This window comes from Marmota flaviventris, chromosome 9 (assembly GCF_047511675.1).
Source record: "Marmota flaviventris isolate mMarFla1 chromosome 9, mMarFla1.hap1, whole genome shotgun sequence".
NCBI classification, from domain to species: Eukaryota; Metazoa; Chordata; class Mammalia; order Rodentia; family Sciuridae; genus Marmota; species Marmota flaviventris.
In genome coordinates, this window is record NC_092506.1 from 1,199,395 (window position 1) to 1,226,865 (window position 27,471).

The 27,471-nt window shown below is 55.6% G+C and overlaps 1 protein-coding gene across 4 annotated transcripts in view; it reads right to left on the reverse strand.

Moving 5' to 3' along the window:
* Positions 1 to 2,010: 2,010 nt before the first annotated feature.
* Mob2 (MOB kinase activator 2) overlaps positions 2,011 to 27,471 on the reverse strand; it is a 62,514-nt gene continuing 37,053 nt past the window's right edge. For 3 of the 4 annotated variants that reach the window (XM_027953544.2, XM_027953545.2, XM_027953543.2), the window contains exons 2-5: positions 9,789 to 9,949; positions 9,473 to 9,566; positions 3,599 to 3,723; positions 2,011 to 3,042 (exon numbers count right to left, since the gene is read on the reverse strand). In XM_027953544.2, coding sequence (XP_027809345.1) covers positions 2,732 to 3,042; positions 3,599 to 3,723; positions 9,473 to 9,566; positions 9,789 to 9,949 — 691 coding nt within the window. In that variant the 3' untranslated portion in view covers positions 2,011 to 2,731. Of the gene's footprint in view, positions 3,043 to 3,598; positions 3,724 to 9,472; positions 9,567 to 9,788; positions 9,950 to 16,509; positions 16,709 to 27,471 lie in introns of those variants that run through there. The other variant, XM_027953542.2, reaches the window with a different exon arrangement.

Genomic DNA, 27,471 nt, shown 5'->3' on the forward strand with positions numbered 1-27,471 from the left:
TAAAATTGGGGTTTAAAATTGGCATGGCTGGTTCCTTCTGGAGGCTTGTGGGGACAGCTCATCTCCCCTTCCCAGCTTCCAGAGACCCTGAGCTGTGCCCCTTGCCCACCTTGGCTCTTTATTTCAAGTAAGGACCTGTTTTACGTGAAAGGATGCTCAGGATGACCTCGGCACACTGGGATAACTCAGGTCTCCCACCTCAAGGTCAGCCTGCAGCTTTCACTCGCTTTGCCACAGAAGCACTATGGAGTCGCAGGTTCTAGCAATCATGACGTAGACTCGGGAAAACATTGTTCCATCTGCCAGGACAGATGAGAGAGAACCTGTGGGTACCTGCTGGGATTCAGTCTGGGCTTCTTCAGTGTAGGGAGAACTGAGGGAGCTGTGTGCAGCCACCTTCCTGCAAGCAGGGAAGCTGCGGCAGAGGCAGGAAGGCTTCCTCAAGGGCCCAGGTTTTGGACAGGACATGGCAGGTCTTGCAGCCAGAAGCCATCCAGGAGGCAGGGCGCACACTGCATTGCCCTGTCACCCTCAGAGGCGGCAGGAAACATCCTCCAAAGGGCTGGTTCTAGCCTTCATCCAGCTGCCCATCCCCTCCCAGGTGGGCGTGTGGCAGGAGTCCTATAGCACCCTACTGAGTATCAGGACAACACGCACCCTGGACACTTGCCTGCGGCTGTCCTGTGATGCTGGTGGAGATGTGTCACCCCTTCCTTCCAGGCCCCATCCTGCAGCTCCAGCCCCACCCTAGACAATCACAGAGCCCAGACGCTCCCCACTCACAGGCTCCTCTACCTCCACCAGCCCCCACTGGGCAGCCAGGCCATGTTCCTAAACACACTGACCCAGGCTGCAGGCCAGATGTGCTCCCTGCAGAGCTCAGTCCAGAGCCCAGCTCCCCATGCCCCATGACCTGGGAGCTGACTAGAGGACATTCCTGCTAGGCCAGCCTCCTCCCTCCTCTTGCCATCCCTCCCCTGGAGGTCCTGTGGCACCCTCAGCCACTGCAGGTGCTACCCCAGCTGTCAAGTTCTATGACAGGAGACATGATGAGTATCACCCAGGGTGCGAGGCTTGGACAGCCCAGTGGGCTCCATCCCTGGCACTGAGTCAGCAGGCTTGGGTTGAAAGTCCAGGCACTAGGGAGTCTAAAGCGACCCCAGCTGACCCTCCGTGCAGCTGATGGTCAAAATCACAGGGCAGGACCCATATGAGGAGGCAGTGGGGCCAGGATGTGAAGACCCTGGGGTGCCCCTGGACTTTCTGGGGAAATTTGGGGCTATCAGGTTGGGGGCAGCTCTCAAGGATGGGAGAAGGAGAGGCTGTCCCCAGAAAGCAACAAGGAAGCTGCTACCCAGGTTCAGAAAGCAGACAGGTGGGACTGGCCCAGATGGAGCTGAGAAGACCCCATGGGAAGCAGAGAGGGAGGGGGCTCTGGCCTCCAGTTCCTCTCTGGGGCTGGCCACAGTACAGAGAAAGTAGAGAAAGGGCCTATCAGACACAGGCATGCTGCACAGGCTAGGCTGGAGGCCTTCCAGAACCCAGGCGGCCAGCAATTTGGGGGTGTATGTGGAGACTGAACCTTCTAGGAATCTACCTCCAGGGCATTGTCCTCAGTCACCAGGCATAGCACGCCTGGCCACTGGGGTGGGGCCTGAGGTCCTGTGCTGGCTAGGCCCTGTCCCTGCCCTGGCTCTCTCCCTCCCCCACTCAGTTTCCAGACCAGCTCCAGGCTGCAGCTCAGGCCCCTGGCCCCACTTCTTTCCTAAGCCCTCTCATGTCTGCAGCCCTGAGCTCACAGCCCCAGACAGGAATGGCCCCTGCAACAGAGCCCACGGCGCAGGCTGGCCAGGAATCCCTCAGACAACTGCAGTCTCATGAGAGGGTGCCTGTCCCTGCATGAGGATGACACAGGAGGTGATGTGGTCCCGGCAACCTGACACTGCTCCAGGACAAAGACAGGGCTGCCCACTGGGAGGGAGGAGCGACCAGGCTGAGGACACACTAGGCTCTGACCTGAGAGGATTCTTTTTATTAGGACTGCACAGATGAACTGAAGCGGATCTCTGCCTTCTGCTGACAGCCGCGTCTCCAAGCAGGGCCTGAGCCCTGTGGTGGCTCCGCCCTGGTACCTGCACATGGCAGGCCCTCCCTGCATCAGGGAGGCAGCAGGAAGGGGTGACGGGAGCAAGCAGCAGGTAGGAGCCCTTGCAGATCACCCCAGGCCTCCCATAGCTGGCTGACTCAGAGCCATCCACAGCCAGGATCCCAGCAAGGCCAGGGGTGGGGGACAGGGAGGGGTCTCTGTAAAAGTGAGCCCCACCCCCAAACAGAGCAGAAACTCAGGTATGCAAGCCAAGCCCCCATGGAGGGGGATCCACCTACCACAAGGTATTTCTGTCCAAGCAGTGGAGTCCCCCAAGGAGGGGCGAGGGGAGGGCGGGGCCGCACGGGAAGACCCAAGGGAGGAACACCCTGCAGAAGACTCAGCCCTCAGTCCAGTAAATGCTTGTTGAATGCGTGAATGAATCCAAAGGCTCTCCGCTACCCACGGCACTCATCCATCCAACAGGGGAGCAGGAGGTGCGTGGCCCAGCAGCAGCGTCTGTGGAGCCCACACTCGGGCGGCCTGGCCTCAGAGCTCACCACCAGCATGTCTGGGCACGTGTGCGCACACGCAGACCCACGGTTGTCTCTTTGCACATGTGCACCCCTGTCCAGCCCTTGGGGCTCATCTCTCCTTCACGTGGTTCTGTGCCCCGGGGGCCCCACTGCTGGCCCCGTCCCCACCCCCACCGCCCCCACTGGGGCTGCTGCACAGCACCTCGGTGAGGTCGTCCAGCACGGCGGTCTCTTTGGGGTCGAGCAGGTTGAATTCCCTGGCGAAGAGGATGAAGTGGACGTACAGTGTGTTCAAGTGTCCGTGCAGCTCGAGCGCCAGGGTCTCCTTGAAGTGGGCCCAGTAGATGTGGCCCAGCACGTGGAACAGGTACTTGCAGATCTTCTTCACCAGGGACTCGAAGGAGCTGGGGAATTCTCTGCCTAGGGGGAAGCCGGGTGTCACAGGCCTGCAAGAGGCCAGGCTTCTGCATCCAGGCAGCCTGGCCAGCCTGGAGCACACGCACCTGCCGCCATTTCCTGGCCCGGACACCAGACAGCAGAAGTGGCAGGAGCTCAAAGGACACTCCGTCCCGAGCCCTCCCTGAAACTCGCGTGTGTCTGGAGTGGAGGGTGCTGGCCGTTGTGTGGGCTGCCCTCATGCCACCCTGACAGGCACTCCAGGGCTCTCTATGTAGGCCAGGCTGCAGCAAGTGGCCAGTGCATGCCACTTCCTGCTACCAGGCGCTGTCCCTCGGCAGCTCAGGATCATTTCCAAGTCCTTCTTGGGGGCCAAGAAGGGCCTGTTAGGGCCCCAGGTCCCGAGTGTGTTGGTGTGCTCAAGCCTTTCTGCGCTGCCTCACTCAACAGCCCAGGTCCCTCATGACAAAAGGGGCAGGCCCCACAGCGGCTGCCCCAGCCAGCCCCCAGCCCCAGCCAGCCCCCAGCCCCCAGCCCCAGGAGCAGCACCTGCCGGCACTGGGCGCACCGTGAGACGCACCGTATTTCGTAGGAAAGACGTCCTCGTCAGTCACCAGCTTCTGCACGGAGCTCATGACGAAGTCCACGTACTGAGGCGCCGTGCACTTCACCTTCTTGCCCCGCTCGTCATGCCAGCAGTACTGCCTGTGGGACAGAGGTCAGTCAGGACGCCTGCCTGGCCACCGCAACTCCCCAGAAAGAGCCAAGCCCAGCCTGACTGAATGCACAAGCGGGAAGCCCACTGTCTGCAGTGACGTGTTGTCTCTCTGTTACGTGGACATGCACCCCTGCTGGGAGGCAGCCTGGGACCTGGGATCTGCCAGGAGGCCCCCACCTTGGCAGTGTCCTGCTCCCACTGCTCAAAGCTACACCCTTCCCATAGAGCCAGTGGGTCTCCAGTCAGTGGCCTGAACCCTGGGCACCCACCCAAGCACCTCCCCAGCCAGACATGGGTGGCCAGTCCTCATGTGACTGCTAGCCCCAGTAGGCCAGTGCCTGCAACAAGGACCCACCGGTGCACAGCCCACTCATGCAGCCACAGTGGGCCTCATGGCACTCACACTCCACACGGGAGCCCGTGCTGCCCTCAAAGCACACGGCTGCCCTGGGGGCCACTCTGGGAGCAAGAGCCAGGGAAGGAATCACACAGGCTCCTCACTCCACACCAGTCATGGGGACAGATTAGGGTTGTCACTGCTGAGATGGGTCCTCATGTGTGGGCCCACAGCCTGTTCATCCACTTGCCACCTGGGGGCGATCTGGGTTCTTCCCAGGTTAGGGCACTTGAGGACCCCACTGCTGCAGACACGCCTGCGGTGGGTCTGTGTGGACGCAGGCTTCCCCTTCTCTAGGGCAGATACCCAGGAAGGAGTCACCGGTCACAATCAGTATGTGCTTCAACCGTGAGCACCTGCCAAGCCACTGTGTGGACGGCGGCACAGCTCGACCCCTTGTGCTGTGCGTCCTCCGAGCACTTGGCGTGCACAGGTGTGCTGCATATGTGGCAGGACCTCGTCCTGGCTCTGAGTGGACCTCTCTGGCTGCTTCTGGTGGTGGTGAGCTGTGCCTGAGCCCTCTGCCCGAAATGTCATGGGCCGTGTTCCCAAGCACTGGGACCTCTTGTTAGGCTAGGGACTCTGTCCTTCAGCAGTGTGTGGCTCCCGATCGCACTTGTACACGATGCTCTCCCACCCTGTAGTTTCTTTTCTCTCTAGGAGCAGAAGTCCAGGTTCTTCATGAAGTCCCTGGTATGGGGTTGTCCACCAGCGGATGATGCTCTGCTGTCAAGTCTGTGAGCTCTCTTACACCTTCTTCTGAAACTCTCCTAAGTGCCCAGTGTTCTCTGAGGAGCGTGCAAGGTCCAGGTGGTGCTCTGTTCCTTTCTCTCCCTGCTGCTGAATTCACTTGGCATACTGTCAGTATCAGGCCAGTGCAAGTGCCTTCTGCACTCTGCTCTAACCCTGTGCTGAGTATCTGTCCCTTGGCCAACACCACTCTGTCTTAACTGTGTGGTTTTGCAGTAAATCCTAACACTGGGGACTTCACCAGCTTCACTCTAGTTTTGGAATCACAGCCGTTGTCGTTACTGTGCCATCCATGCACATTTCAGAGTTAGCTGGACCAAAGCCACAGACTAGGGCTGCACTAACCTGAAGGCCTGTATGGAGGGCAGCTGGCACCCTTGCATGCTGGCGCACGGGCAAGTCCCTCCACCCATGCAGGCCACCTGAGATCTGCTTCTGCAGTGCACCCCACAGGCACAGACCCTGCAGATGCCAAGTTCATACCTCAGAATGGCACTGTTTTGGGAGCTACTGTGGGTGGTACTGCTTGATTTAGGTTCCAACTGTGCATTGCTAGCACATAGAACTGTTTGTTTGCTTTGCCTGTTGACCTTACTGGATTTATTTTTTGCCTGAACCTTGAGGTTTTCACGATTGTGTTCTGCACAAATGTGGACCTTTCGTCTCTTCTTTTCTTGCTTATCTTAGGAGATGTATGACTCATGCACAGAAGATGTTCTGCAATGTCTCCTACTGTCTTCCAGGGTCTTTGCAGTGACAGCGCCACTTGTCCCTCCTACCCAGCATTTGCCTCTCTCATCTTCCTTGCCAGGGGCATATCAATTCTACTGACTTTTCCCAGAACCACATTGTGGTTTCACTGATTTTCCCTGTTGTTTTCCTGAGTCAATTCTGGTGATTTCTGCTCTTATTTCTTTTCCTCTGCTCAATTTGGGTTGCTTTTGCTCTTTTTCTAGTTTTTAAGATTGAAACTTATCAATTTGAGATCTTCCTTCTCTTTCTGAAATAAACACGGAGTCCTATAAATGTCCCTCTCGGCCTTGATGTGGCTGCGTCCCACAAATCCTAGTATTTTGTGTTCAATTTCCCTGGAGACTTCCTGCCTGACTTCCAGTGTCCGTGGATTTTCCTGTCTCCTGTTACTGATTTCCAGTTTCCCTACACTGTGTGTGGACACCTTCCTTAGCATTACTAGACTCTTCAGGACATGTCAAGGGCTCTCCCGTGGGAAGGACATCATCTATTTTGGTGGCTCCCTGTGAACGTGACACTGCCCTGGCTGGAGTGTCCTCAACCACTGCTGCACTCTGCGCTCCCGCAGCTGAGACCCCCGCCCTGGGGGCCTCTGGCCTCTGGCCTCTGCTGAGGCTCTGCAGACTTAGTGCCCAGCCCATCCTTTCTGCTCGAGGAGCTGACTGTTCTCTAGCACGCGACCGTCGCCCCAGCGGCGGCCTTGCTGTCTCTGCTGGCTTGAACATAGCCACTTCGGCTGCTATCTGGGTGGCATCTCCTTGGCTTGTCCTGATGTCACCACACTTAAAGTGATGCTATGGCCAGGCACAATGGCACAGGCATGTAATCCCAGCAACTCAGGAGGCTGAGGCAGGAGGAGCGCAAGTTCTGAGCCAGTCTCAGTGACTTAGGCCCTCAGCAACTTCACTGAGACCCTGTCTCGAAACAAGAAATAAAAACCACTAGGGACAAGGCTCCATGGGAGAGTACCCTTGGTTCAATCCCCAGCACCAGACAGACACAGTGATGCTGTAGTCTGAAAGTGTGTGTCCCCCAAACGTATCGAAGCCTCACCCCAACCTAACAGTGTTAGGAGGTGGGCCTCTGGGAGGTGATCAGGCCCCTGCAAGGGGACCTGTGCTCTTATAAAATAAAAGGCCCAGAGCACCTCACAAAAAGGTACCACCTATGAACCAAGATGCCCTCACCATATGCCAGATCTCTGTCCCTTGACCTGGAATTCCGGCCCCAAAGCTGTGAAGAACAAACATCTGTGTGTTCAGAAGCTGTCCGTCTGAGCATCCGTCACAGCAGCCAGACGGAGAGACCAAGGCTGCAAGTCTGCGGCCACCGTGTGCCCAGGCTTCCTTCCCACTGTGCCTTTGTTCCCACAGGGCGTGCTCAGGGATGTGGACTTTGGGGTGGCCCTTCTCCCCTTCACACTGGTGATGTATGGAGCCCCCCACCCAGCTCCCCAGGCCCATGGCACTGCACCATCCTCTCCTCTGGGCCAGCATCACCACATCTGCACACTGCTTCACAGGTCAGTCCTGTGGGGCTCACCCTGCTCCTTGAATCCGGAGGTCTGTCTCTGTGGGAACCACTGAGTCATGACCTCTGCACATCATAAGTCCACTTTCTCTCCTCCCCCTGGGATCCCAACAAGCCTTTTGTGGGACAGGTGCCAATAGGATAATGAGCTGCCCCAACCTGGCATATGCCCTCCCATGACCCAAGCATAACTGCTGGCCTAGAGGACAGCAAGGGGCTCTGTGGATCCTTGACCAACCTCCCCTTTCCTTTTAAGTTTCCATTCCTTGGTCTTAAAACGTCCCTAGGAAGGGATTACAGGAACATTAATTAATACACAACAAACCCACAGAGGAGGTTTCACACAAGAACAGGGAGGAGGGACTAGGACTATAGCCCAGCGGCAGAGCACCTGCTTTGCACGTGTGAGGCACTGGGTTCAATCCTCAGCACCACATAAAAATAAGTAAAGATATTTTAAAAAAATAAATAATAAAAAAAAAAGAACAGGGAGGAGAGCTTCAGCTACCCTGGCTCTCCAAGGCACACTGGACAGGGTGGAATGCAGGCCTAGATGCCGGTCAACCCAACACTAAACCCTACATGCTTTCAAGAGGCTTGATAAAATCGCATCCCATACCAAAGGGCATGAGGGTGCAGAGGAGCTGGGAGGTGCTGAGTTAGCCTGCACAGGGCACCCAGGGCACCTAGGGCACCGCCTGGCTGCAGGCGTCCTCCTCAGCCAGGTTAGACACACACTTTCAAGTGCTGCCTTCACCTGCCATCAGGGTCTGTCACGGGGATGGTCCCTCAGAGGCCAGCTCTGCCCCACCTGTGCCAAGCCTACTCTCAGCAGACTGTGTGGAGCTGTGCCATCGTCCCCAAGTGATGCCCAGCTGGAACACCTGATTCTCCTGGGCAAACGGGGTGGAGAGCCATATGCTGCCTACACCCACCAGTGCCATGTAAGCAGGCCCAGCAAGCTGAGGCCTGGGAACACCTACCACCTGCCATGCAGAGGCTTCTGGTGGGTTCCCAAGAGTGAGCTCAGCTTTATCTAGGGACTTCTTCCTGTGACAGGAGCCTGGAAAGCTGTATCCTTAGGCAGGAGGGCTTTCAGGATGGCGTGCATGCACACACGCTCCCGTGTGTCGGCACCTGTCCTGAGCTGCAGCATCCTGATGACAACGAGACATTAGAACCACCACTTGACTTGGATATACCACTCCTCAGAATGTGCCCAAAGGACTTAAAATCAGCCAGTTCACAAAAGCTAAGCTACGGAACCAACCTAGGTGCCCTTCAACTGATGAATGGATAAAGAAACTGTGGTATATATACACAACGGAATACTACTCAGCCATAAAGAAGAATGAAGTCATGGCATTTGCCAGTAAATGGGTGGAACTGGAGATTATCATTCTAAGTGAAATACGCCAATCCCAAAAAAACCAAAGGCCAAATGTTCTCTCTGATATTTGGATACCCTGATATTTGTGCTAACCCACAGTAAGGGGGCAGATAGAAGTTCATTGGATTAGACAAGTAAATGAAGGGAAGGGGGAATGGGAATAGGAAAGACAGTAGAATGAACTGGCCATGACTTTCCTGTGCTCATATACGAGGACACAACCAGAGAAACTCGACATCATATACAACCACAGGAATGGGGTCCGAATTAGAATAAGTCACACTCCATGTCTCTGTGTCAGAACACACACACTCTCCTGTCATGTATCTCTGAGAAGAACACAGCAAAACAAAACAAGACCCTGAACCTCTTCAGTGCACCAGCCCCAAGCTGAAGCCTGCAGAGGGGCCTTCTGGCTCTGGCCACTCCTACCCGTGCAGGCGAGGGGCCTCAGGGACATCCGCCTGCTGTGGAGCTGAACATACACGTGCTTCCAGAAGAGGCCAGAAAAGGACAGCCAGAATGGGGCTGTCTGAAAGCCACCAAGAGGGTGTCCCAGGCCCAACCAACCTAGCCTGCTCACTCCAGCCCTGGCGCCCGTCTCAGGACACCGACAGCTCTGAGGAGGAGCCCTCGCAGTGCTCCACAGCCCCAGGGAGCCACATCCGGGTGATCCCTTTGGAATTCTCCCTGCCTGTTAGCCTCAGTAGCTGCGGGCACCTCCTGTGCTCCAACAGGGCCCCTCAAGGCCAGGCCAGAGGCTCCTTAGGGACAGGATGGTGTGGAAGAAGGCCCAGCCTGAGACTCTGCAAAGGCTCCAGGTGTGGAACAAGTCTGAGAAGCCAGGAGCCCGGGTGAAAAGGCAGCAACACCCACCCTGTGCCCCCGGGAGGGGCTGTGCCAGGCCATCACTCACGTGTTACACACGGCCATTGTCTGACACGTCTCTCCTGTGCAGAACTCCGAGATTGTGCTATACTGCAGGTTGATGTGGTGGAAAAATGTCGTTGCTGGAAGAGATGGAAAGGACGGGTGAGAACACGCCCCTGCTTCCAGCTCATGTGTGCATGGCTCAGCCAGGGAGCTCAGGCTGTGCAGGGCCCCACCCTCCCACAGCCTCCCCAGCAGGTGGACTGCTGAGACCTGCTTGGGCACACTCCAGGATGCCCATGGAGGGGGAGAGGAGATGCCCCTCCCCACCACTGTGGCCCTCCCCACTGGCCTGCACGCACTGTTGCTGGCCAGCCACTCATTGAGGTCGATCTCCCGGGGCAGCACCACAAGCTCCTTGAAGGCGAAGTCGGTGATTCTAGACTTGGTGTGCTCTGGCTCCAGGTACACCTTCTTCTCCTCTGCGGCAGGCTTCTTGCCGTTGGGCTTTGCTTTAGATTTCCTGCCAACAGAAAGAGGGCAGTGTGGTCACCGCATGCCCCCCTGGACCAGACCACCAGGGCCTCATGCAGACACAGGCAGTGGGGAGGCTGCCAACACCTAAACCTGCAGAGGGACCCAACCCTCTCCAGAGCCGGCAGGATCGGAGGCCATGGCTACAGGTGGGAAGTGTCCTACATGTGCCTGCCCTGGCCCCCATCCTCAGGGAGCTCTGGCCTGGCTTACAGGGGCACCAGGCCTCTGATTCGTTGGAGGCTAGAGCCCAGGGAAGGCAAGTGGTAGCCACGTGAGCACTGGTTGCCTTTCTGGGGCTGTGACCACAACCCTACACTATCCTGTGCAGCCTCAGTGTGCACCCTTGGGGTATCTGTGTCCCTCTACAGTCAACCTCACTATACCTGTGTCCCCCTGTAGCCACACTGAGTCTCACTGTGTACTCATTTTGAGATTTCAGGGGGTACATGCCTCAGGAGTAGGGCAACCTTACCCCACGTAATAGAAACCCTGCTGCTGGGCACCCCAAGAGTGCAAAATGGGCTTGGGCAGACAATGTCAGCAGCATCCTTCCTTCCTTCCTGTCACAATCTCCAGGTGGCTGCTGGACAGCATGCACAGGAGACAGCCTCTCCCTTAGTGTCCCTGGTGTGCCCAGCCAGGACACTCCCACCTGCAACCTGCAGCAAGTCCCCGGAGAGGCACATGTAGGGTGTCCACAGGTCAAGGTAAGGCAGAGGTGGTGTGGGAGCCCAGCCTCTCCAGGACCCCCAGAGACTCCTAAGCTTCTCCCACAAAAAAGATTTTTTTTTTTTTAACGAAACTGTGCTGCTCTGTTAACACACAGTAGGCTTGTCATGGCCATTTTAATTTTTTAAAATATTTCTTTTAGTTGTAGATGGATACAATACCTGTATTTATTTATCTTTATGCAGTGCTGAGAATCAAACCCAGGGCCTCACATGTGCTAGGTGAGTGCTCTACCACTGAGCCATATCCTATGGCTATTTTTAAATGAAGAGATATATCTTAAAAGTATCTTGCTTTCCTTTGAACTGGGTAAACTTCAGCATCCAAGCCACCATGCAGAGCATGCTCAGGTCCTGCAGATGGTCACCTCCTCCAGACCAGCTGCTCCAGTAAACGCCGTGGCAGCACTGAGCCTGCACGCGGGAGGCTTTTCCACCCACAAGCTTCTAAGAGGCACTGAGATGCGGTGCTCCTACCAGAGTGCCCTGTTGGCTGGGAACGCCTGGCCCAAGTTCTCAGCCTCTAAGGCCAGCCAGGAGACTCCTCTGACAGAGTCTCTCTGTCATGTGGCAAAGTCTGCCTGGGCAAAAATGTGACTAGGAGCAAAGAGCTTTTACTTGACGCCTCCATACTGATCTCCCCAAGGTGGCTGCTGAAGGGCCCTGCAGATGCTCCAGCTGGCCCACCAGCCTCGCCCTGCAGCGAGGAGATAATGCCTTCTGAGCAGGCGCTGCCTAACATCAAGCCATGGCAGGCAGGAGTGTCTCCCAGTGGCCTCCAAGGACCTCGGTGGTAGCAGCAAGGGACCAGGCTGTAATTGCTGACAGTATCTGCATGAGGCTCTCCGACATCTTAAGGCTCCCAGTGGGGCTCCTGGGAGGGAAGCCTGAGAGCGTGCAGGGAACCCCTCCAGCCTGGCCTCAGGTTCTCATCTGAACAACTGAATTCCTCAATGGTACACAGGATCGTGAAAACACAGTGTTAGTCAATTTTGTCATGAAGCCTTGTGACCAAAAAAGGGAGGTGCCGAGGCTCCACTGAAGAGATGAAGGGATAAGGGTAAGCACCCAGTTTGCCCTTCCCCCAGTGACGCCACCTGCTGCAAGGAGCACAGGTGCTGATCAGGGGCCACAGTGGGCCAGAGAAGTAAGGGGAGGTACAGACCCTGCCAGAAGGGGCTGGTCCCACAAGGTGCCTCTTTGGAAGAACCACCTGCTCCATGGGGTGGGGTGGGGTGCAGGGAGCCCTGGGCTGCCCTGGGGGAAGAACAGTGTGCTAATACATGACCACCATGGAGTGGCAGGGTGGTGAAGGTGGTCCTGGCCTCTGTCCCTAGCATGCCTCTCTGGGTTGCTGGTGCCTCTGGAAGGAAAGAAGGCACCAACCTGACCCTGTCTTCTCCTGAGGTAGACAGCCAGCTGCTGCCCCTAGCTGTTCAAGAAGAGATGTAGCATAGAAGTCAGGCCGGGCATGGGCTGGGCACCTGCCTTCCCACCCATCCCGAGGACACAGCATTCCGACCAAGCAGGGCATGTGGTCCTGGGAGGTAACCTGGCCTGCTCTGTGTGCCTGACCTCCACTAGCCCTGGGAGGCCACATGGGAGGTGAAAGGTCTTTGTAACTTTCTGACCAGGTCCTATTTTTTTTTCCCTTGTATTTTGAAAGATTGCTGATGGTTTACTTAAGAGAAAGAGGAAAGAAAAATGTTCCCTGAATGCCAGGGAAATGTTTTCCTTTTGGCTTCTCACGGCAGATCTTCGCCTTAAAAGGCGACTGAGCTTGGCCTCCAGGGCAGAGCTGGGAGTGGCCAGAGCCAGACAGGGGACAGGACGGGGCCCTGGGGCTCCTGACACACAGCAAGCTCTGAGAGCGCACTCAGGGGTCTGCTGGGCTGAGGCACAAGTGTGAATGCACTACACACAGTGAGGCCACCTCAAAGTTCCTGGCAAGAGCTTCTGGGCCCCACAGCTCTGGCCTGACATAGTCAGCTTCCAGTCCTTCCCAGAGCTGCTGACCAGGACAAGGCCAGGAGGCGCTCTGCAGAGGTCCTCAGGACACTTCCACTCCCTATCCCCAATAATTCTTTGACCCCCGCTCTTTGACCACCAACATGAGCTGAGTTCATGCAGCAATCAAAAAGCTGAGACCAGCCTAGAATACAATGCTGGGCACGTGAGCCCAGCCTCATGCCAGCAGGGTGGATTCTCTGCAGGACCCAGGGGCCAGCCCCCACTGTCACCAAACTGACCTTCATCTCCTACACACCTTGCTCTGCAGGCAAGTCCCACTTGGGCCAGTGACACATGCTGAGCCCAGCTCCCATCGGGGGACCACAACTGCAAGGCCAGGTGGGCTGCATTGGGGCCAGGCTGCCACCAATCTCCTTGTTTTGTGGCTTAAGAATTGTCCCCTGTGAGCTACAGGCAGTGGGATGGGCGACTAGGCAGAGCTGTCAGAAGCAACCAGGGCTTCAAGGTTTCAGGGCTTCAGATGTCCCTCTGGGGACCCCTCGGGGAGGCTGCCCTATGGACAACATCCTGTCCTCACACCTCACACTGTTACAAAGGCTGGGACAGGCCCCAGAACCAAGGCCAGCCTCTACCTGGGTTCTCAGAGGGGTCAGGCAAGGGCAGTGCCTGCCTGAAGGACCTGGCCCCCTGTGAGGGGCCACAGAGGCTGCGGGCTGTGGCTGGAGAGCAGCAGGCAGGCCTGTGCTGGGCACTGGCACTGGCTTACTTCCACTAGAACCTGCCCTTCCAGACCAAACAGGCCAGTGCAATACCATGTCTGAAGCTCTTCTCTCAGTTTCATGGTCCCTATTACCCAAGACCAGCCAGAGGTGCCCAGAGCCCAGTACACAACTCTCCTGCCAGCCCAAGCTTCTCTAGATCCTCATCACAGGGCTCACTTGGTTCCATAGGACAGGACCAAGGGGACACATAGGGCCCAGACTTAGCCTGAGGAAGGAATCTGCAAGTACGGATGGCGGGGCCTCCACAGGACAGTCAAGCATGCCCAGGCCCAACCTGCCTTCCTTCCCTGGGCTTAGCCACGTTCCTCTGATCTAGTCCTGGGTGCTCTGCCCAGAGCCTCTGTTCTCCTGGGTGGTCCTGGCAGACAGGAGACTCTCCCACCCCGCGGTGGGCTGAGGTTGGGCCCTCTGGTCAGGTGCCACCCTCTTTAAATATGCCCCAGCCCTACCAGAGTCACCTTCTTCCTGCTTCCCACACACCTGTCTTCATCACTGCTTGTCCTCCATGACACCAGGGTCTGTACGCCCCACCTGCAGCACCAGCCCACACAGCAACCTCTCCTGGTCCTCTAAGACCCCAGCAAACATCACCCCAATTCTTGCCAGCCTGTGCTGTACGCCCAGCCTTCCTGCACCTGGCATGTACTGCTGCCACTATGGGGCACCCTCACTGGCACACCCACTTGCCAAGGAGCAGCAGGAGCTGGCAGGTTCTAAAAACAAAATGAATCTTCATGGCATCTGTGTGACAGGCAGGGGCCAGGCACAGAGCAAGTGCAGCTAGAGTGGCATGGGGCACAGGTGGGTGCTGGAGCAGCATGGTGCCCAAAGTGGTAGTCTGAAACTCCTGCTCTTGCCTGGAGCTGGGCCACCTGCAGACTCACCATAAGTCCCCATTCTGAGCACCACGCTCTGTCTTCCTCAGCCTCTGACCGCACAGTGTTGGGACATTAAGGTTCTCTGAGAGATAAGCACGGGTGGATCTGGGGAGTGGGTGTGGGAACCTGAGAGGGTGGAGGCCCTGAAGGGGGTGGCAGCAACCCAGGAGGTTGGAGGCCTAGGGATCGCAGAGATCAGGTCAAGCAGGTCCCTTATGGGGGACTTCAAAAAAGCAGGAACTGGGCAGGGGTGGGCTCTAGCAGCTGGAGGGAAAGTGGGAAGGGTGCTTGCCTTACCAAACCTGCCGCTTGTCCCGACCCACATAGCTCAATGTTGTGGGGGCAGGGGTGAGTGCAGAAGGTTGGGGAGTGCAAGTTCTGGAGCTCAGTCCAAGAAACACTATTGCTAGAGGATGACAAGAGGAGGGCATAGTGTGTGCCATCTCAGAATCTTGCACTCCCCACAGACAAGTGCAAGGTGAGGCCCTGAGATGGCCTTCCCTACCATCAGGCCAGGTAGACCATCCCTCCCGTAAGGAGCCAACCACTCTCAGGCTCCTCCTGATAGCCCAGAAGACACCCAGGGGAAGGGTGCCCATTCTCCACCCAGCTTCCCCGGGTCTCAGTGAGGTCTGTAAACTATGTTTCTAACCGGGAGGTGCCCCCCCCACACCTGAACATTATTGCTGCAGGCCCAACACCCCCCACCACTGCCTCAGAGGTCCTCCTGGCCCATCCAATTCCTCCCTGCACCTGCAAAAGGGACCATGAGCTCTCTTCTAGCAGGCAGGCTGGCACCCCAGGCAGGTGTGCTTCGAGTAGCCTATTAGGTCTGGACACAGCAAGAGACCCATCCACTGGAAATGCCCAGATACCTCAGCCAATGTGTCTGGGAGAGTCAGGTGCCCCCTGTAGCCCACGAAGCCACAGTGCTCAAGTGCACAGCACTGCCACACCCCTGCCTATTAAGGAGGCTCCTGGGTAAGGCCTGGCTAAGTCGCCCCCTTTCAAGGAGACTTCCCCCCAGTGAAGTCCCCTCTGCCATGACTTCCCAGGTGGCTATGAGGAAGATGAAGCTGCTCCATCTTCCCTGGCTCTCACCTAGCATCTGCTCCCACTATACACCTGTGGACATCCGTGTGCAGTCTTCCAAATGCCACTGATGTCAGCCACTACTCCAGATTGGAACTAGCTATGTCACCAACTTGCCCAAACATTTCCAAAACCTCACATTTTCACATTAAAATCAGACAGCTCACTCTCTACCTTCCACTTACTCCCACTGTGAAGCCCTCCCTGCAATGATGGACAGGCGGTCAGGTTGCAGCCAAGAAAAGAGCCAGCGGTGCCTTCAGACAGCTGGACACAGGAGCCACGTGCCTGAGAACTCTCGCTACCACCTGATAGACACCACTAGTAGGCTCAGTCCCCTCAGAGCCTCACCGGGGCCCTGAGCCCTGTTTCACTGGTTACAATGAAACCCACACTGGAATCAAAAGGTGTCTGCTTTCATTTTAAACGATGACCTATTGAGACAACAGGCAAACCTGGGAAGGAAACCTGACACATCCTAGCACAGCCCCAGGCACCCAGAAACTGTAGCCAGGTGCAGAACTCACACCAACACACTCAAACACAAACCAATGCACATGTACACCCACACACCAGGCTGGTCGGAGGTCAGAAAAATGTCAGAAACACTTCTGGCAATAACTCCTTCAGTAGCCAACTTCCCACCAGACTCCCGGGGTGCCCCACATCACTTCTCTGGACCAGGACACTCAAGGACAGGCTGTGGGGTCACTCCTGCTTCAGACAGCCCAAGTCCCTGCCCAGGGGCCAGTCACTGGAAGCAACAACAGGCTAGACACACCTGCTGGTGGTGAGAGGCACCTGCTGTCCAGAAACACCCGGAGGGGACCAGGCAGGAGTCAGATGCCATAAGCCCCGAGAGACTGAGCCAGTATGGCGGGCACTAGGGCAAGCTCCCTCCTAGGGTTCAAGGCAAGGCTACCTGCAGGGCAGCGGCAGCAAGCACAGGCAGTTAAGGGGAACCTTACTGGGTCGGCTGCTCTGGTCCTTGGCCGTCCCACTTTTGAGACAGCACAGGGCTCCCAGCTGCTTTGCCTGGAGGCAGCTGAGGCCAGGCCAGCTGCCCCAGATGGACCTCTGTGGGAAGGCGATTACCTGAGCACTCTGCTGACTGCCTGAAGTACCATTTTGCAGCGGAGTCCAGTTTTTGGGGGCTGGCTGAGCAGAGCTCGGTCTGTGGGGAGACTGCAGTGATCTCTGAGCATGATGAAGGAGAGCCGGAGCTGGGAGGAAAAATAGGGCCCAGGCCTGTTGCTCCAGGCTCCCTCCCTCGGAAGTGCCCTCCGCCCTCGCTCTGGGCCAATGAGGAGGCCTGCAGAAACAAACAGTTGTTCCCTCAACAGAGTAAAAGGCTGCCAGGGCTAGCCAAATGGGAAACAGGGAGGGCCTGAATTGCCTTTTCAAAGTATGCAGAGCTGGCTGGCAAGGCGGAGCCAAGCAAGGCCAGAGGAGGGGACAGGGCAGGCCCCAGTCACAGTAAGGGCCCTCCAATGCTACCTAAGATTGATGCAGCCCTAGCCTCCCCACTGCCCACTGAGCCAAGCCAAGAAACCAGCAGGCAGGTGGGGACCCTCCTGCTGGTTTCTTAGCTTGGTTCAGCAAGACTCAAGCCAGGGACAGACAGGCATCTGCAGAGTGAACATGAGACCCTCACTCTAGGTATGGTGGGTGCTAGGGCAAGGGTCTCTGGGTCAGACAGACTGGCTCCTGAGGTGTCTGGAGGGCACTGACCTGGCTCTGGGCAGGGGCTACTCCTGCAACAATGGATGGTCAGCCATGACCACCACCACCAAGGGCCAGAATCTACAAAAATGTCCAGGTTGCTTTCCTACCAGGGCTTGAGAAGTTGTGTGGCCAGGGCCTTCTTTACGGCTAGTCTGCATATAGAAACAGCCAAGTCCTGAAAATCACACCCCAGGAACAACTCTCCCACTCATTCTCAGACTGGGCCCCAGGCAGCAACAGTATGGTCCACAGGAGCTCCACCCGGTGAACCCCGACACCCTGCCCCAGCCTCCCAATGGGCAGAGCCCCTCTGTGGCAGATGGCAGGTGGTGTCAGGCTGACAGCACACAGAGCCACCTGGGAAGCAGCAGAGGGAGGTGAGGGAGGCAGGTTCACACCCAACAGCCAGGAGGGCTCTGATCCAGTGGTCCTGTATTTCCACCAGAGCAAGTGCAGTGCCACACACAGACCCAGCCTCGCACTCTCCAGGAACCGCGAGGAGGACTTCCCGGGCTGGCTCCCTTCTCTATCACGTGGCAGCTGTTCCCAGGCCACGGTTCCACTCTCCCAGCCAGGCCACCAGCAGCAACAAAAGCACCTGGGAGGGCACAGAGCTATGCTCCATCCACTGAGGAGTGCTCCCTCTGTCCTAGTGTGGGCACCCTGGGTCCTGTGGCGCCACACTTGTGCCAGTCTGTTTGCCAAGGCAGCACCACTAGCAGTGAGGGGACAGTAGACAGGCAACAGGGGGACACACACATATGGCAAAAGGGGGCTGGAAGGTGGGAGACCAGGAGGTGCATGATGTGGACTTGGAGCTGGCAGGGAGCAAAGTCTACGTGGAGGAGGGAGGACACAAGACTGCCTGAGGCGGGCTCAGGTTGGGAGGGGTGACTGAGGCACACTGGCTGGTGAACAGCAGAAGCTGCCATGAGGGTGATGGTGAGAGGGAGACACAAGGCACGGGAGAGGGGCATCCATCCAAAGCCAAGCTACAGACTACAGACAACACAGGGCGAGGGACATGGGACCCCTAAAGTGCAACGTACAGCCCAGTGAGTCTCAGGAATGCCATGGCAGCTCCTGAGAGCAGCAACCAGGGTGCACAGGTGCTGCCAGAGGGTCCCTGTTTCTTCCTTTCAGTGTAGAGAGCAGGAGCTACTGCCCACCCAAGTTGGGGCAACCAGAAGACTAAAAACTGGATAACCAGAGGGCCCAGCCGAGAAGATGAGCACACTTGGCCAGGCAGGGCTGCTCAGGCACTGGTGTGGTCTGGCCTTTCCCCCTAGAAAAGGGGTAGCCCCAGCACCCTCAAAGCAAAGCCAGCCAAGGAGCATGCTGGGAGCAGAGAGCACAGATCAGGGTGGACAAGAGCAGGCTGGATTAACACGGGTAGGGCAGGACACACAGAGCCATGAGCTTGCATTTGTGCAAGTATTTTATTTGTAATGAGCTTATAGTTTCAGAACAGATTTAGATTTGCAGAAAATTTGTAAAGATAGAGGACAGAATCTCCAGGTAACCCCTTATACCACCATTGTGCATTTTTTAAAATGAAGAAAGTCAACATGGATACATTGTTACTAGCTAAAGTCAATGTTGAGACATTGTTACTAGCTAAGCCCACAGCTGACTCACATTCCCTCCACTTCCCTCTGGACCCCTTTCTGTCCCAGGACCCACCTGACATGTGGTCCTGCCTCCTGGGGCTCCTCTTGGTTAGGAGAGTTCATTTTTTATTGATGACCTGAGCAGTTTTGAGGAGGACTGGTCAAGGGCACCACGGGGAACCCCTGAGTTGAATTTGCCTGGCACTTTCTCAGAGCTAGACTGAGGCTGTGGTTTGGGGGAGAACCCCAGAGAAAAAGTGCCCTCCTCGTTACCCCCATGCAGGGTCCCCACTGTCAACCCTTCTCAGCACTGTGACGCTGCCCCTGACCTGGCTGAGGTGAGTCTGTTAGGTTTCCATTGTAAAGCGACTTTCCCCTTCTGGGAAGGAGATGGCGCTGGAGAGCCACAGGTAATGGTGGGAGTCACATCTCACGTCTGACTCCCTTGGAGTTCTCCCCACATAGAAACTTGGCTGCATGTGGAGGCACAGGTGTTGGTCTTGCACTCGCTGGGATGCAAGGCCCGGGAGCTCTCCATCGGGTCCCCGAGCCCCAGACTGTGAGTGTGGTTTGGGCCCTTCCTCACCCTCTGGCAGTACAGGAAGCTAAGGCTCATCCTGGATGCTCCCTGCCCCAGCCCTGACATCAGCCCCTTCTTGAAGGAGTCCTGGTTCCTTTACTGCAGAATATTAAAAACCGAGATCCCATCATGGGTGTGTGAGTTGCGCTGGGGTGTGGTTTCCAGGCACTCTCACCACAGCATGCAGCCGTGTGTGTGTGTGTGTGTGTGTGTGTGTGTGTTTGTGTACACACATGCGTGTACACACACCTACTGCTGAACCTCCCTCTGAGTGAACACCTGCATCTATTCTGTGTTAAGCCAGAGGTTCACCCTGACGTCCCCAGCTCGGGCCCATCACTGCAAGGGTCATTTCAACCCTACCAACATGGCCACCATGAGAAGCTAAAGTAAGTACGGTGTTGTGGTCACCTGTCACCCAGCAACTCAGGAGGCTGAGGCAGGAGGATGGCAAGTTCAAGGCCAGCCTCGGCAACTTAGTGAGAACTATTTCAAAATAAAATTTAAAAGGGCTGGGGAATCTAACTTAGTGGTAGAGCACTTGTCTGGCATGTGAGAAGTCCTGAGTTCAGTTCTCAGTTCAAAAAATAAATAGCAGCAGCAGCCACTGCTGAGGAAAATATGCACATCAAATACAAAGTAAGTGAGAGGAAACACAGGGCAGAAATCCTCAAAGCAATGATGAAGAATTACATTCAAAGTCAGCCCTGACCGCTGCAAAGCCAATGTCCCAGCTAGAGAAGTGGAGCAAGAGGTGGGGCTGGGACCGAACATGAACTCCCACATCAGATGTTCAAGGGGACAGGACTAGGACCCTACAGGCAGTAAGAGGGTAACAGGCACCACAGGTAATCAGAGGCTGACAGGAAGTGGGACGCAGAGAGGCCCCTCACAGGCTGAGTAACCAGGCCACATGCTAAGGAGTAGAAGGGTCAACCTTATGCTAAACAGCTTCCTGGAGTGAAGAAGCCAGGTGTAGGGTCTGCCGAACAAAGCCTGCCAAGTGCCTCAGGAAGGAGAGCACCAGCATGACCTCTGGGCAAAGGCAGGTATCGCAAGACAGCTGCAGAGCAGCAGCAGCTTCAGGACAGAGGTGCAGACCCCACCACAGGACACCCACAAGCTCACTGCCAACACACCAGAACCACGCTGTGGACGAGCTGGGCCACGTCTGGAGTCAGCCTGTGTGATCCACCACAGTAGTGGAAGAGAAAGCAAAACAGGACCATCACAGTTCTATCAAAAATAAATAAAACAAGGTGCAGAAGGACTGCGTGGCAAAATACTCACGCCAACCTCTGGCAAGCCAGGAACAGGAGGGAATGTTCTCAACTGACAAAGGGCACCCACAAAAACCCCAAGCAGACACCAAAGGCCCGGCTGAAAGGCGGGACCTCCCTCGGGCCAGGCAAGGCTCCTGCCCCCTTGCACAGCACTGTTCTGCTGGTCCTGGCCCTGCAGGAGGACAGAGTCCTGGAAAGTGATAGGTGGGTGTGCTCGGGACGGAAACACCCAGGGAACCCGTGCACCTGCTGGAGCTGCCCAGGACCTTTAGCTAACCCACAGGAAGCCAGGCCAGTGTGAAAGGACACTCACAGGGGCTCCTAGCAGCAGCAAACAGAAGAAAGCTTACAAGATTCTTATTTACAACTGAACTTTTCTAATATAAGAGCAATTTCAACAAAAACTGTACAAAGCTCTCATTGAAAGTACAAAGCAACACAGAAATTAAAGACCTAAGTAATAAATAAAAATACCATTGTCACAGATTGGAAAACTCAATATTGTTAAGATGTCAATTTTCCTAATCCAACAGACTCAGCACAACCCTACCAAAATCCAACACAATTTATTTTACATTTTTTAGAAATTAACAGGATTCTGCAGTGCACATGGAAATGTAAATGGACCCAGAGTAATCAACCATTCTAGCAAAAGGAAGCCACACAGAAGGTCTCACACCCATTTTAAGACCCATCTACGACTATCACATCAAAAACCCTGTGCAGCGGACACCACAGACGGATTAGCAGAATATCACTTCAGAACAGATCACACTTATGTGCTGAACTGGACTCTAACACAGGGTGGAATCACTCCATCGGAAGAGAAAGTGTCTTTTTAATAAGAGTGCTGAGAAAACTGAGTACCACCAGGCCTAACCAACACCCTCCAGCCCTGCCTTACACACACACACACACACACACACACACACACACGGGCCAGAGGCCGTGTTGCAGCTCAGAGTGGGTGAAGTCTTGTGGAGTTTCAACAGCATTGACCACAAAGAAAACATGGGTGGGGTACACTTCACCAAGATTTACACACACACATTTCTATTCAAATCACCATTAAAAAATGAATAGGCAAGAGCTGGGATATAGGTCAGGGGCAGAGCCCTTGACCAGCATGCCTGAGGCCTGTGCTCTACCCCCAGCACCACAGATAAATAAATAAGCAAATAAACAGCCTTACTCCAACACTTAAAAGCATTCACAGGCAAGCCACAAATTGTATGTATCTAACAAGTTCTATCTAGACTACGTAAAGCAGTCCACAACTCAATGATAAAAAGACCAATTTCAAGGACAAAAAACCAAAAAGACACTTACAAAGACACTGGCAGAGCTAGAGTGCTCTGCACGGCAGTTGGGTATTGGGGAAATGCAAGTCCCGTTTCCCCCCGCCCCCATGAGATGCCACTGGAGACTTACAGGACAGCAGGAGCCAAACAGACCTGGAATACCTGACCTCAGCGAGAGGCAGAGCAACCACAGCGCTCACACAGTGCTGGCAGGTGCAGGACATGGCACAACTATTTTGGGATCTAGCTGGAAGCCTCTTTTAAAGTTAAACATGCCTCTGCAAACCAGTGACTCCAAGGCTAAGCACCTACCAGAGAAAGGAAACATCCATCTATACAGACTCACAGCACTAACCACATAGCACCAGGAAATAAAGCACCCCAGAAGTCTGAGGCCGGGGATGGCTGGACAGGCTGTGATAATTCACAGGGTGACCACCACTTGGACAGCACACTCCATGGCTCAGCCCCACAGACATCATGTGGATTGGAGGCACCAGCAGCAAGAGCAGGGCCTCCAGCACAGGCCACCCCTGCAGAGAGCAGGGCAGGAAGACCCCAGGCCAAGCTGAAGGTTCTCAGAGGCTTTGGGGGTGAAGGGATGCCTGTATCTCCCAGGCATGGTTGCAGGAGAACCCAGTCACGAGAATCACAGAGCAAGGCTTGCAACCTGTGACTGTCATCCTTTGTCCTCAATGCCAAGCGTTTAAAAACTAGAAGTCCACATAAAGGAAGGAGAGAAAGCAGGCTGAAAAGCCACACATCAAACGCCAGTAACCCATACTGTCAAACCACTGGACCGAACAGTGGAGTCCAGCCTCCATGAATACCAGCTCTTGGGAAAAAAATTCTTTTTGGCGGTCGGGGCGGGGTGGGGGTGGGGGGTAACCAGGGATTTAATCCAGAGGTGCTTAACTACTGAGCCACATCCCCAGCCCATTTTTGTATTTTATTTAGACCTTTGACAAACAGACCACTCAACTAGGCAGAGGAAACCACACTTTCCAGAGGCCTTGGCGTGCTTTGCTTGAGAAACTACTGCCACAGAATGACGTTGGCCCTGACCCCTGATTTCCTACGCTGAAGCCCAAAGCCCAGGTGTAATGGCATAGCAGGTACAGCCTCTGGAAGGTGATCAGGGTTGGAGCTTATAGGTGTCACAGCCAGGGGTCAGCCCTAGTGATGGCACCAGTGGCCTAATGAGAAGAGAAAGGTTTCAGGCAGAGCACAACAGAAGCTGAAATTACCACAGAAGTCACCAGATGTTCACATACTCCTGCTGGGAGGACACCATCACCCATGGAGCTGTCCTGCCTCCAGAAAAGAACCTGAACATCAACGATGCATCAGATCCGGGCACCCACCAGCAGGGACAGGCTGGGTTCCCACAGGCAAGGCAAGCTGGTCTTCCCACAAAGCAAATGCAGAAAAGACAAGAGCAGGGCTGAGACTGCAAGGGACAAAGCCCGCAGCCTGGCCAACACCACCATGCCAACCTCACCTGCTAGTCCGATACTCCACTCCAGTTGGCACGATGCTGGGACCTCAGGGGGCTAGCTGAGGAGGTGCTGGGTTCTCTGGGCTGTTGCAAGTTCTTGTGAGTTTATAATTACTTGAAAATGTAACGTTAAAAAACAGATTCCCAAAGCCCATCAACCGGCTGCAGTGCATGAACCTTGTCTGAACACACTTCAAGAGTCAGGAAACTGCAGACATGTGGACGGTGCTGGATGCCCCAGGTCCATCAGGAAGTGCCACTTCAGCGAGGAAAAACACCTCTGCCTCCACACACAAGTGGAGATGCATACCAAGGAAGCCAGGCACAACTAGAATCTGTTTCAAAACAACATGGGTGGGGAGAACCAGCAAAGGTGCTAGGCATGCCCCGAAAATGGCACACGCAATCACCTGCCCCCATGGAGGGAACACTCAGCAAGAGCCCCTTCAGAGAGGCCTCCCTGACCACCCTCTCCTGGATCATCCTCAGTGGCAATTTCCCTTAATAGCCAGAGCTACCAAAGCTGGGTGACTCAGAGTCCCACCCCAAGGCAGACGCGTGGGGCACCCAGAGGCAGCCAGGTGAGCACTGTGACGGGGCCGCAGTGCAGACATGGCCTATTCCCAATGATGGCTGTGGCACAGCACCTCAGGGCTACCACTCTCCTGAGTGTGCACACAGCTTGCCCTGGGTGGCTCCCAGTCCCATGCCTGGTTTTGGGGACACAGCCACCAACCAGTAACAGTATCCATTCTCTGCAGAGGCATGGGTGTCTGTGGCCAACCAGACTGCAGGAGGAGGGGTGATGGTGACCACCACAGCACCCATGACCCTCTGTAGAAACCCCTAGTCACTCCTCTTCTCCTACCCCCTGGAAACCAGGCAGCTAGGAACAGCAGGGCCAAAACCCACGCAAAGGGCAGCTGGCCCAGACGGCACTCAAAAGCACACCACAGCTTTCTGTCCACAGAGGACAGGCTTTCTCTGTGTTGCTTAGCACGCAGCATCTCGTGTCCAGGAAGGCTGAGCATACCTGACCTTGAGTGGAATAACAAGCCACAACAGCAAGTCCAAGCCAGCCTGACCACCTCCCTGCCTATTGTCCAGCGAGCCCTCAGGAAGCTGTCAATGTTCTCGGAAGCTTCCCTTCTTCCCTCTCCCAGGAGCTCTTGCTGGGTGTGAAGCCTGGGGCATGAGGGGCACTCAGGTGACAAGGAGCAGATTCTAACTTCCCTGGCACCCAAGGAGATAAGAATGCAAATGCTCTGAAGATCTGGCAGGAGGGCCAACAGAGCACTTGAAGTGAGAGTTCGTCGCACCTCCTGTCCATTTTTAAGAGAAAGTCTAGATTATGACTGCCGATGACTGTAGCAATGCCTACAGAATTACGTGCAACCTCCAGGCAAGAAGGATGTGATCAACTGTAAAGACCCCGAGGTCGAGCTGTGTGTCTCAACCCAGCCTGTGTGGGTCCCCGCCTCCCTCCCACTTGGCATCAGCGGGGCCTGGAAAGGACAGCTCTGGCTTGAGTCTTGCTCCTAGGCAGTGGTGCAGGCCTGCTCGCAGAGCAACTAAGGAGCCAGCCTGGCCCAGCAGCTCCAGCAGCATGGTCTGTGGGCACAAAGCTGGGTGCAGCTGCACAGCAAGGACTCCAACACCTCCACGTGGGATTACCACGGAGGGAGTAAAGGGAAACTGGTCCGAGGAGCCCCCGCCCCACGTTCACATGTCACAGAAGGCGAGTAATATCTGTGGCACCCCACCCGCAATGTACCTGGCCTTGCCGGTCTCAGGGCTAAAGGGTCAGGTGTGGCTAGAACTTGGGTGGGAGAGGCATGGAGGCAGATTCCAAACCAAGTGAGTGACAAGAACAGCTTAGTGAATTGAGCAGTTATGGAGTGAACACACCTGTCAATGGAACAAAAGAGTGGCCACTGGGGCTGGGATCATGGCTCAGCGGTAGAGCGCTCGCCTAGCACGGGCGGGACCCGGGTTCGATTCTCAGCACCACATAAAAATAAAGGCACTGTGTTGTGTCCATCTATAAAAAAGATATTCTCTCTCTCTCTCTCAAAAAAAAAAAAAAAAAAGAGTGGCCCACTTGCAGCCATTGGAGCCACAGGGACCAGGATTAATCTTCCACCTGAAACAACACTCCATTCCAGTGGGTAAAATGTGAAATGACGGTCCTCAAGACCCTTGATGAACATCAGGCAACAAGGGACAATGGCCCCCACAAAAAGGAACCACACAGTGTCCCCTGTACCCCATCTCCTGCCTGATGGAGTCTGCACAGCAGGGATACCCCACGGAGTCCAGTGTGCCCGAGCTGGGAGACACGCAGGGGCACCCCGTGGAGTCCAGTGTGCCTCAGCTGAGAGACAAACTGGAGGTCTGGGGAGGGCACAATGCTAGAGGTCTCAGGGCCTTCTCTTCTCCTGAGAGTGAGCTGCCAAGAACCCACCAAGTCTTCAGCCAAGTACCACCTGCAGCGTAGGGAGCTGCTAAGGAGAGCACAGCCACCTGGAAGACCAGGACACCCTGGAGGTCCACATGGGATGTTCGCTGAATATCAAGTAAACCCAGTGGAGATTTAAAAGAAAAGCCATTCCATAGGCCCTCCTCACTGAGCCCCTACGTGACCCCCATGATGCCCTGCGAGGTACCCACTGGCCGCTCACATGTGGTCATCCCCTCCAGACCACAGACCTGCTCTATCCTCCCAGTTGCTCAGGAGTCCTCCCTGGTGCCCTTCATGGACTCCACATCCCAACAATTGAGGGACCCTGATGGTTCGGTCAACAAAGCACACCAGGATCAATCTCTCCCCCATGTCCCTGAGAAAGGCACCTGTGAGCTCTCAGTCATCAGTGCAATAGGGAGGTTCCCCTCCTTCCTCTCTTCAGGGTTGTGGGCATGATCCTTGCACTTAATCAATCCCATCCTTCTGCTCAGAATCCTCCATGGCCCCCAGATCTTGCAGAGAATAAGCTCAAGTCCTATCAGTGGCCTCAACTGCCCTTCAGGTCCCCACCTCTGTAATATCCCACATCCTGTGGCTCAGTCTTGCAGGTCTCTGGCTCAGAAGCAATCCCCCAGGGGACCTCCACCCCATCCTGCCCTTCACCCTCCACTCCACAGACTGGCATGTTGTCCTGTTAGGATGGAGAGCTCTAGGAAGGGCCCTCATGTGCACGGTATTCCCAGAACTCAAAACAGGAAATTAGTATCAAGGCCAGAAATTAGCCCTTTAAGCACAAAGTTATGGGTGGGTGATGAGAAAGTCAAACCACAATCAAGTGAACCAAAACCTGTCTTCCCACTTTCAACATCTTCCCCAGTCCTACAGGGCCTGAACCAACCCCATATTCTGACTCTTTGGTTCCCTAATGGCACGTAGGGCAGTGCCATAGGTGCCTCCGAGGCCGAGATGGTCAAGCCAGGAGCTGCAGACTCTAATTACAGGTTGGCCAAGACTAGGAACACAGGGGAGGGCAGGCCTTGCTCCAGGCAGTGACCTCTGTGGACCTACTGCCACGGGCTCACCAGGGGCTCAAACTGCCCATGCAGACCACATCTCTGAGTGGCCATTCTGGCATGTGGGGAAAGTTGACCTTCAGAAGCCACACACCTCTGGTCCCCTTGGGACCGGGCATGGCTCCCATGGCTGCAGCAAGACACAGGGACAGGGGAAGGTCTGTAAAGCGGGATCTCACCTGCTACGAGGCTGCGCTGCTGTACCGAGAGCCCCAGGAGGAGGGCCTTGGGCCTGCCTTGGCAGCTCTCTCGGACTTCACTGCCAGGACTGGTGCCACGTGTTGTTTCACCCCATATGTGGCACCAAAGAGGTGCTTGTTGAAGAAGAGAAGCAGGCCAGGGGGAGAGACATGAACATGCCTTTGTGATGGAACCAATTGGAAAAGAGGCTCAAGGGCTCTGCTGCCGGGCTGTCCTCAGGCCCAGCAAGACACAGGCTGCACACAGCCAGGCCAAGTGGGGCCCACTCAGCCCTAGGCAAGGAAGGCCCAGTCCATAGCCCCACCTTCCTCTAGCCCCCACT